The sequence below is a fragment of the Otolemur garnettii genome, unplaced genomic scaffold, assembly GCF_000181295.1.
Source record: "Otolemur garnettii isolate 467f Iridium unplaced genomic scaffold, OtoGar3 scaffold00006, whole genome shotgun sequence".
Lineage (NCBI taxonomy): Eukaryota > Metazoa > Chordata > Mammalia > Primates > Galagidae > Otolemur > Otolemur garnettii.
This window is the reverse complement of record NW_003852401.1, coordinates 1,836,425-1,847,452: the sequence shown is the minus strand read 5'-3', so window position 1 is coordinate 1,847,452 and position 11,028 is coordinate 1,836,425. Positions and strand designations below refer to the sequence as shown.

Genomic DNA, 11,028 nt, shown 5'->3' with positions numbered 1-11,028 from the left:
AATGTGTATAATGAATTTCATGTTTGGATTTGAGTCCTATCCCCAAGATATGCAAATATTCCAAAGCCGAAAAAATTCAAAATCCAAAACACTTTGTCCCCAGCATTTTCAGGTAAGGGATATTTAACCTATACTGTTTAGATTTGTACAAATATACTCTATGATGTTTACACAACAATGAAATCACTTAACTACACATTTTTCAGACATATCCCAGACGTTAAGCTAAGTGTGACTGTAATTTCCATAGATAGGCACATGGTATGCCTATCTGCATCTTTCTTTCACCCAGCAGATGAATGCTGACCAAGTACAGAACTTGAGTTGCAATTTCATTTATATAAATGTTACTGTCCTATGGTTTCTGGTATTTCAGATAAAAAACAACCTGATCTATTTCTTCTTAGATGAGGTGTTTGTTCTATCTGGACAGCTATTAGATTTCCTCTTTATAAAAAAGATTTGCTTCAATATACTTCCCCCTACCCCATCCTATCTAGAACTCAGTGAATATTTCCATTTTGAAAGCTTACATCTTTTTCTCAGGTCAGCAAAATGTTTCTATATTTACACCATATTTTGCCATGTAAAACTTAACCCTTTTTTGCCCACATTTTTGAGGGAAAAATAAGGATGCACATTATACATGGGTAGAATGGCCCAGGAGTGGAGAAGCCCAGTAGGCCTCTGAGGACACCAGGCCTTCCTGCCTGGGCCCACCAGGCACGTGGGGTTCCAGTCTGGGAGGATCTAGGATCCAGCAGGAAGGGGCCAGACCTGCTTCTGTTTAACGCTGCAATTGGGCAGGGTGTGGTGGCAGGACCGGCAACGCGGGCCATAGATGTGTGGGGTGAGGGCTGAGGCCTGGCCACATGGAGGGGGCTGGGGAGAATAGCACAGGACACCAGGGACTCATCTGGCTGCCTGCAGCCCAAGCAGCCTCAAAAGCTCCCACCACACTGGTCTCTTGCAAGGCCATCTCAGCTGTGGCCCCTGATGTGGCAGGGAGGGAAGGGACAGCCTCTCCTGCTCCCAGGAGAGAGGGAAGGGACAGCCTTCACAGAGCAGGGGGCTGCAGGAGGGCAGTGTGATCTGCACACTGACCAGGGGAGCATCAGCCCCCACAGATGAGAGTCAACCACATTCTCAAAGGGAATTTTTCTAAGTTTGGGGGAAAGACACGTGTACAGTCTACATGGGAGCACATTCTACACGGCAAAATACAGTAATCATTACTTCTCTCCATGTGTTTTTCTCTTTCTATGATTCCTATTATATGCAAGGACACAGGAGTTTTCTAGCTAATTTGATTTCTTAAATTTCCATCTTTTAGTAGTTTTGCTTTGTGCTCTTACTCCTCCAGGCAACTAATTTGGGTCTCAATGGTGATTAAGTTTTTTAGACCAAGAATGTTTCTTTGTGTGGCACCTGATTTTCCACAAGAGCTCGTTTTCTTTTTGCAAGTATTCTTATTTCTCTAACAGCTTGATTTAGCTTGGCATGTGCTTTGTTTTTTTCAAGTAATCTTCTCTCTAGATATTAGGGACCTTTAAAAATGTTATGCAAATACACATGCATGTGTGTATGTATTTATGGTCAATTCCTTGGAGCTCAGGTTTGATAGCCATCCCAAAGTGGCTCTGCCTCCATACACCTGCAAGGTAGATCTTTTTTTTTTTTTTTTTTTTTTGAGTCATTTGCTCCCCAATTTTCTCACACTCTGCCAGGTTCAAAGTCTGATAACACCTGGTTCATTTAACTCTATCTTCAGCTATAAAGGTGAAAGAGTCTAGGCATATTCACGCAAGACATATGTTGACTTCTCTCTTCCCATTCCCCAGCTTCCTCCAGTTCCCCAGCAGAACTCCCAGATCTCAGTAGACCACGTTTTCCTCAAGACCCACCACTTTATGATCACCCCATTAAGCTCTCCAATGCAGGAGGTACCTTCCAGCCTCAGGGGCAACATGCTGTACTTATTATCTTTGCTAGGATTCCCAAAGAGCACAAATCTTACTTGCACCTCAGATGCCAACATCCACTGGACTTTGGATAAACAGGTAATACTATAGTGAGTAGTGAAGGGGAACAGGAGTAACCTTCTGGTTCCATCTTCCCTAAATCCCTCCCTCTGACTCTGAGAACTGTTTACTGCATGTTTGCTTGAGCTCTGTAGACAAGGAAGTCTCCCACAGGTGTCTTCCCACAGCTTTCTCTGATAATCACTACATTTAGGTGTATCTCCTCAAATACTCTGTTGTGAGGTTAAGCGTGTCTCCTAATTTCATCCAAGATAATTTCTGTTCCTGCTTCTTGTCCTCTTTGTTGCTTGAAAGAAGAGAAAAATGACTGTTTATCCTCTGCCATTTTTTTTTTACTTTTCCAAAGTCTCAAAAAATAGACAACTAATATTTATAAATAAAAATAGAAGATAATTTCAAGAAACCAAATCTTATAGACAATAGAAAAAGAAGAAATACTTTAAATTCATTGTACTTCATCTGGATATACCTGATATTAAAATTGAAAAAAATATATTATTTTAAAGAGACTCTGTCATTTTTAATCCATAAGTCCTACTACATTGTTTTAGAAACAAATCTCTCAACATTAAATGCAATTGCCTTATAACCTGTTATTTTAGTCAAATGACTTGTTACATTTTCTCTTTATCCTTAAGAATTCAAATTTTAGCAGGGCATCTTCACCAAGTAATCAAACTTTGCATATAAATAGTGAGAAACTTGATGTCATGTATCTCTTACTGTGGCTCAATGAACAGAGGGTCACATAGTGTATGTCTATTATCCAGGCTCTTGATTTAGGAAAACAAATTATATCGTCACCCAGTCTGCAAGTATTCTTTCCAAGAAATGTTTAAACTGAACATATCCTAGCTCTAGACCAAAATTCTAATTTATAGGAAACACAATAGATAATAGAACAGTCAAGCAATGTCCAAAGCAATCAGCAAGCCATATCACAAATGTGGAACTATCCTGAAACAAATGGTTTAAACGTCAACAAAATCAAAGTCATGAAAAGCAAAAGAAATGGAGAGGTGCTTTAGATCAACAAAGTCTATGAAAACATAACAATCAAATGGAACATATAAACTCTGACTGGATGTTGCGTCAAAATCAATCTGCTAACTAAAATAAATATGCCATAAAAGATATTTCTTGAATAAATGGTGTTAAAAATAATTGTAGGAGGCTGTGAAAATGTCAGAATCAAATGAAGTCACTAATTTTAAGAAAACCCAGACAACTAAAAATGGAGAGGGCCATGAAGGGAGGGTTCCCGTGTTTACATGACTGATAATGGAAAAGACTACATAACTACAACCTTGTACAAAGTCCATTGCAACTTTACACAAAAAAATACTTCTAAAGACATCTGCTAAGCAACTGCCCATCCAGCTTTGGATTGGTGTCACCCTTGTTATTGATATTTGTAGCCAAGGATAATTATTTCAAAACAATGATCTAATCTTTCTCTCATTTTACGTTTAAAAACCTTTATCTTCTTTTACCTCCCTGAATATACACATAGTCCACTGCAATTTTTTTTTGTTTGTTTTTGGAGAGTGTCTCACTCTCTTGCCTAGGCTAGAGTGCCATGACATCAACCTAGCTCACAGCAACCTCAAACTCCTGGGTTCAAATGATCCTCCTGCCTCAGCCTCCAGAATAGCTGGGACTACAGGTGTCTAGCAGGATACGCAACCTTTTTGTTTTTCTTTCTTTTGAGACAAAGTCTCATTTTGTCACCCTTAGTAGAGTACCGTGGCATCATAGCTCACAGCAACCTCAAACTTTTGGGCTCAAGTGATTCTCTTGCTTCAGCCTCCCAAGTAGCCAGGCCTATAGGTACCCACCATAATGCCCAGCTATTTTTTAGAGATGAGGTCTCAATCTGGCTCAGGCTGGTCTTGAACATGTGAGTTTGGGCAATCCACCTGCCTTGACCTCCCAGAATGCTAGTATTATAGGCATAAGTCACCATAAGTCAGTAAGTCAACCCTCATTGCAATCAATGTTCTATTCAGAAACATCTTTTCTTACAGAAAGCATTCTCTCTGTTTGGTAGGTAGACAAGGCCATTGTTTTAGATTCAGTTCCTAACCTACACCTAAATAAACCAGACTAAAAGTCAAAATGGAGTCACTTGTAAAGTTCGCCATCTTTTAAGAAATAAGGAGAGACAGCTTGGTGCCCGTAGCACACTGGTTATAGCACCAGCCATGTACACCGAGGTTGGTGGGTTCAAACCCAGCCCAGGCCAGCTAAAAAACAAAGGCAACTGCAACAAAAAAAATAGCTGGGCGTTCTTGGCGGGCGCCTGTAGTCCCAGAGGCTGAAGCAAGAGAATAGCTTAAGCCCAAAAGTCTGAGGTTTGCTGTGAGCTGTGATGACAGAGCACTCTACCGAGGGTGACACAGTAAGACTCTATCTCAAAAAAAAAAAAAAAAGGAGACAGATACAACAGCCAATTTCACAAAGAGACCAGTTTCAATCTTCTATCAGCTTGATAATGAAATTCCCATTTCTTTAATCCTTACACAAAAGTAGTAGCCTAAAGTAATCTGATGTTAAAATAATCAGTTATTATTTTTTTCTATAGTTCTTCATATCCCCATCATATGAAAAAAGTAACTCAGAAAACCAAAATGGATCCATTATGGTGGCTCATGTTTGTAATCCTAGTACTCTGGGAGGTCTAGGTGGGTGTACTGCTTGAGCTCAGGAGTTTGAGACTAAACTGAGCAAGGGCAAGAGCCTGTCTCTATTAAAATAGGAAAATCTCACAGCTACCCAGGAGGCTGAGACAAAGAGGACTACTTGAGCCCAGGAGTTTGAAGCTGCTGTGAGCTCTGATGATGCCATGCACTCCATGCAGGTGACAGAGTGAGACTCTGTCTCAAAAAAATAAATAAATAAAAACCAAAACCAAGGTAACTTTTTGTGACTACTTTTTTCAACTTTGTCTATAAAGTCAACCTCTTCTGCTCAGTTCATGGGAACATTTACTCTACTTCATGGAATAAAATGTTGCCTGATTCTAGAATAAAGACAATTGAGATCTTTAAACTAAATTTGTTCTAGGCTAAGCACAGGGGCTCATACCTATAATCCTAGCACGTTGGGAGACCAAAGTGAGAGAGAAAGTAAATATGACAATATGTTAACACTGAACCTAGGTGGAGGGTTCATATATTACTCTTTCCACTTTCTACAGCTTTTCAAAATTAAAAGTTCGAGGGAAAAATTTCAGATAGACTAATGGATGAACGCAAAGACAGAGGTTAGCTTCCAGAGTTTCAGTGAGTTCAAATTTCCTCTCATTATCAGGATGCCAATCAGACTGCATAGGACTCCCCACACCAAAGACCTCCTTTTGATTTCATTACTTCTTTAGAGACCTTAATCTCCCAATACTACATTTTGAGGTTCTGGGGGTTCAGACTTTACATATGAATCTCTAGGGGACATACTCACCCCATAACAATATCTTTTCTCATTATTCCTGGCCTTATGGTCTTAACACAAGTGTTTAACTCAAAAAATTGAATTCTATAATTCCTTGACTACTTTTCTCATTGTTTCTTTTTCTAGAATTGCCAGTGTATGTGTGCAAGGTCTTCTAAAACTGTCTTCTAGCCTCCCATGAGTTACACATAAGAATTTACTTTTTCAGGGGGAGATTTTTTTCTGTATTGTTCTGTATTTATTTATTCAACTTGATTTTTCATGACAATGATTCAGTTCTCAGCCATAACTCTACTCTTTATTAGTGTCTATTGAATTTAGAAATTTATGAATTTTTTAGTTCCTAAAATTACATCTGTGCTGTAATTATATTTCCTGGAGAGTTTTCATTACTATGTTTAAGTTTTCTTTCCTATAGTCTATTAATTCTTGTGCTCAAAAGAAGTTACCAGTGACAGTTATTCAGATTAGCTTTCCACTCTCAAGTTATTAAATTCCTCTAATTCTTCTTTGCCTATTCATGACTGACTGTTCCCTTAGCATCCAAATGATCTTTTAGAAAAACTAGCAGGTCACAAAAGACATGAACATTTTCAGCACTAAGCACCAACCATGTTATCAAACTTTATCTTCCGATGAAACCCAGAAAGAGGTGTCCATGAATCTCCACACCAGTTCTGTTCCCCTATATCTGTAAGGAATGAATTGTCCCTCTTAATAGGATTCAAGGATTCTGCCAGTTAAAGATCTCTTATGCAGCCTCCTACAGCTCTGAGAAAAAGCAAATCACTGCCTTTCAATGTATGCTTCAGATTTTGCTCAACAGCAAAGAGAACAAAGTTTCCCACCTGCAATCACTCCTGGATGTCTAAAGAGAACTTCAGAACCCCGTTCTTGGCTATCCCAGTTTGCTCTCTCCTGGTTATTTAATTGCTCCAAGAAGTAAGGGGAAAGAAACACAGATAAAGCCTCTATTTTCCCGCATTTAACTTCCTTTTTCTACTTTCATTGCTTATCTCCCCCATTCATAAGTAACATAATTAATAACAACTAGTCACATTTGCTCATTTAACCCCTATAATCTTAGGAGGCAAGAATTATTTGCATTTACAAATGAATACAGTGTTAAAGAAGCTTAAGGGTTTCAAAGTTGCAAAGCCAGTTATATTTGCATAAAAGCCTACCTAACCTCTTTATAAAAAAAACACTGCCTCCAACTTTCACAAGCATTTGTGCAACCTTAGTCACAGAAGTGTTGTGGAGCCTTGTTTTTCCATCTCCAAACTGATGATGTTAATATCCACTTCATAAGGTGTTGTACGAACCCAAAGAATAACTGAAGACATAGAATGTGATTGAACAGTGTCTTGCACACAATGCTCAGTAAATGCTAGCTATTAGTATTATTATTTAACATCATGTAAGCTTAGAAAATTTTTCCCCCCAAATAAAAGGTTATTCTCAAGCAATTTAAAAAAGCAATTCTCAAGCAATTTAAAAAAATTTAAAGATTTGGCACTTACCAACTCCCACAAGTGGCTTTTATGACAATTTTTAATAATATTTGTTATCGTTTAACCTGCTCACTGCAGTATTAAAAAGTTAATGTGACTTGTCTTATAACTTACATTGTGAAATGGGTTCTTCACAACAGTCGCTTTAAATCTATCAACTACTTTTTTGATTAGAATAGTACAGAAGTTGAACATTTTTTTGCTTTTATTTAGTTTTTTAGAGACAGAGTCTCACTCTGTCGCCCTCCGTAGAGTGCTGTAACGTCACAGCTCACAGCAACCTGAAGCTCTTGGGCTTAGACGATTCTCTTGCCTGAGCCTCCCAAGTAGCTAGGACTACAGGCGCCCGCCACAACACTCAGCTATTTTTTTGTTGTTGCAGTTTGGCCGGGGCTGGGTTTGAACCCACCATCCTCGGTGCCCTACTCACTGAGCCACAGGTGCCGCCCTACTTTTATTTTTTAAAAGAACTAAATTCCTAGTTTAATTGACTGTCCATTAAATGACTCTTTCTACAAGAGAAGAGGTAGCACCACTGTCTGGGTATGAAAAAATGTAAGTTCTTACTCCTTAAAATCTAGAACAAATAAATAGATTTGAACAAAAAAAATGCATTCAAGCAAAAGTTAAATGCAGGATTCTCTTTAAATAGCATTGAGAAACAAAATGATTTAGATAATTTAAGACACTTTTTAAAGCTCTTAAATTAAAAGGTTAACAGGCTTGTAATTGCTAAAACTAGCTGAACTAGATCAGTATACTACAGAAATAAGTTAAAGCTAAGTATTTTGAAGGAAGGCCAAGAGTAAGATATTAAAAATGTATACATTTTCCATTCTGTTGTTAAGTCATCATGGTGCTGTTAAGAGTGTACATACTTAAGTAAGGTGTTCTTGGTAACGAAACTCTAATTAAGAGGCAACCAAGCAATATAGTGCTAGCTTTTCAATGCTTCAGTAGGTAATTTGATGCTCTCTATTATAATTATAACATAAAATTGCCCTTTATAACTGGGTATGGTGGCTCAGGCCTATAATTCCAGCACTTTGGGAGGCTGACGTGGGAGATCACTTGAGGCCAGGGGTTAGAGACCAACCTAGGCAATACAGTGAGAACCCTGTCTCTAAAATGACAACAACAACAAAAAATTAGCTGAGTGTGGTGGTATACACCTGTATACCAAGGAAGGCTGAGGTAGATTACTTGAGCCCAGAGTTTCAGGCTGTAGTGAGCTATAATTGTGCCACTGTACGGAGTGCCTATCTCTATTTTTTTTTTAATTGTCCTTTTTTAGTTATTCTTACCCAATAAAATTCTTTTTTTTTTCCTGAGACAGAGTCTCACTCTGTTGTTCTGGCTACAGTGCAATGCATCATCATAGTGCACTGCAACCTTAAACTCCTGGGTTCAAGTGATCCTCTGGTCTCAGCCTTCCTCTTAGCTGAGATTAAAGGTATATACCAATATACCCAGTTAATTTTTTTTTTTTTTTTGGTAGAGATAGAATCTCACTGTATTGCTCAGTCTGGTATCAAACTCCTGGCCTCAAGTGATCATCCCACTTTGACCTCCCTACCTAAGTCCTAGGATTACAGTCATGAGCCACTGCACCCAGTCTGCCTAACAGCATTCTACTAGAAATGAAAAAGTGCTAGATTTCAGGTTATATATGTACAACTTATTTATATTACTACCTCTGGTAATCTCTTCTTAATGTGCTACTGTAGCACAAAACTTTCCTTATTCTTCAGGGAAAATGCCAAACTTTGCAAAGACAGGTAAAGTCAATCATTGGAAACTACCGAAATAATTACTTGAGGCAAAAATCATCAATAGATGCTAAAATTAGTAGATGAAAGTCTGATGTGCACTGATAGAACAGAAAAATGTTTAATAATAATTAGCATGTAGCTTCTTCTTCTTCTTTTTTTTTTTTTTGACAGAATCTCATTATGTCGCCCTCGGTAGAGTCCTGTGGCATCACAGCTCACAGCAACCTCAATGTCTTGGGCTTCTCTTGTGATTCTCAAGTGATTCTCTTGCCTCAGCCTCCCAAGTACCTGGGACTACTGGCACCCGCCACAATGCACAGCTATTTTTTTTTTTTTAGAGACAGGGTCTTGCTCTTGCTCAGGCTGGTCTCAAACCTGTGAGCACAGGCAATCTGCCCATCTTGGCCTTCCAGAGTGCTGGGATTACAGGCATGAGCCACCACACCAGGCTCCATATATACTTCTTAATCATAATAACCAATTTATATATACTCATAGTTAAAATATGTATACCTATATAAAATGAACCTTACTATCTCCTCTGTGAGATGAGGTTATTATAAATAAATAATTAATATGTATAAGAATTCAATGAGATAAAAGGTTCTAAACTATTAATATGATGCCTGGTAGAGTAAGCAATTAATAGTGGAGCTCACACCTATGATAACAGCACTTTGGGAGGCTAAGGTGGGAGGATGGATTGAGTACAAGAGTTGAAGGCTGCAGTAAGCTCTGCAGTAATGCACCACTGCACTGCAGTCTGGACAACAAAGAGAAACCCTGTCATAAAATAAAATTAAAACAAAACAAAACACAAATAAAAGTATATAAATAGTGGGTATCAGGAATAGTCTATTTAAAATCCAAATGAGATTCTGCTTCGGGTTGCAATGCTGCTGTTTAATATCTATGTGTAGTAGTTTAAGAAAATCACTTAATTCTGAAAATAAGTCCATCCTTATATACAACCAAAGGACAAATCATAACAAGTAAACAATCAATCCTTCTGCACTGTCAAATTATCTTCTAAAACAATCACATCTTTGACATAAGAAACTACAGAAGAAATAACAAAGAAATTTTCAAATAAAAATGAAAGCTCTTTTAACTTACTGACTGACTAAATCAGATCCCATCTTAGAGCCTTCATCTGCTTCCTCTTCCACATCAGAATCCGTTCCATTGTCACCTTATAAATGAAATAAACTATTAAAAGCATGCTTATTTAAAAAAGTCAAAATGATTTCATCATTGCATTGTCATTTTTAAAAGTAATGCAGATTAAGAACTTTATAGATGTTAAAAGATTACATTTTTCATTGGTTGTATTTGAAATGTGAGTTTTTTCCAATGCTTTATTAGGTATTTCTCATTGCTTTACCTTTATCTATATAAATGTATATTATACACATGAATGTTAATATAGATATCCTTACAGACTAGATCCACATATGTACACATCTATTTCCAGAGTTCCAAAATTCCATCAAACATTTTATATTTAAAAATAAAGTTATCTCTGGAAATTGAAAGGCTCCATTTTTTTAGAGGTATTAGTACCACAAACAGTAGTCACACATAGTAGTCACAGTAGTCACACAAGCAAACATAAAAATGTTGGCAAACTGCAAGAAATTATTCTAACTCTGCATCTGGGGCTTCTTAGAGCAGAAATAGAACGTAACTGGGAACTAAAAGCTATAAAGAATATGAAGCAAGAACTAAAAACAAACTTTTTTTTCTGTATTCATAGCTCACTGCAACCTTAAATTTCTGAACTGAAGTGATCCTCCCACCTTAGCCTCCCAAGTAGCTGGACTACAGGTACACATTGCCATGATAGCAAATTTTTCTATTGTTTTGTAGAGATGGGGTCTCACTATGTTGCTCAGGTTGGTCTCAAACTCCCAGGCTGAAGCAATCCTCCAAGGCCTAGCACTTGGCCTCCCTAAGTGCTAGGATTATAGGTATGAGCCACTGTGCCCAGCCCTAACAAATTATTTTAAGGAAAATCCTTGCCTTCTCAATAATTAATTACTTTTTTACTATATTTTTGGTAAACATGTTTTGGCTTCATTTTATTACTTATACTGTTACCCATACAGTTCATTTGGGATAACTATACATCAAGTCTACTCTTAAAATGCCATTCTGATGGCTCGGCGCCTATAGCTCAACCGGCTAAGGCGCCAGCCACGTACACCTAAGGTGGTGGGTTCAAATCCCCAGCCCGGACCCGCCAAACAA

General features: G+C 37.9%; 1 protein-coding gene across 1 annotated transcript in view; it reads right to left on the bottom strand.

Moving 5' to 3' along the window:
* The window catches only part of CAAP1 (caspase activity and apoptosis inhibitor 1), a 55,022-nt gene that overhangs the window by 38,160 nt on the left and 5,834 nt on the right, over positions 1-11,028 (bottom strand). The window contains exon 3 of the mRNA XM_023508887.1: positions 9,895-9,971. Coding sequence (XP_023364655.1) covers positions 9,895-9,971 — 77 coding nt within the window. The remainder of the gene's footprint in view (positions 1-9,894; positions 9,972-11,028) is intronic.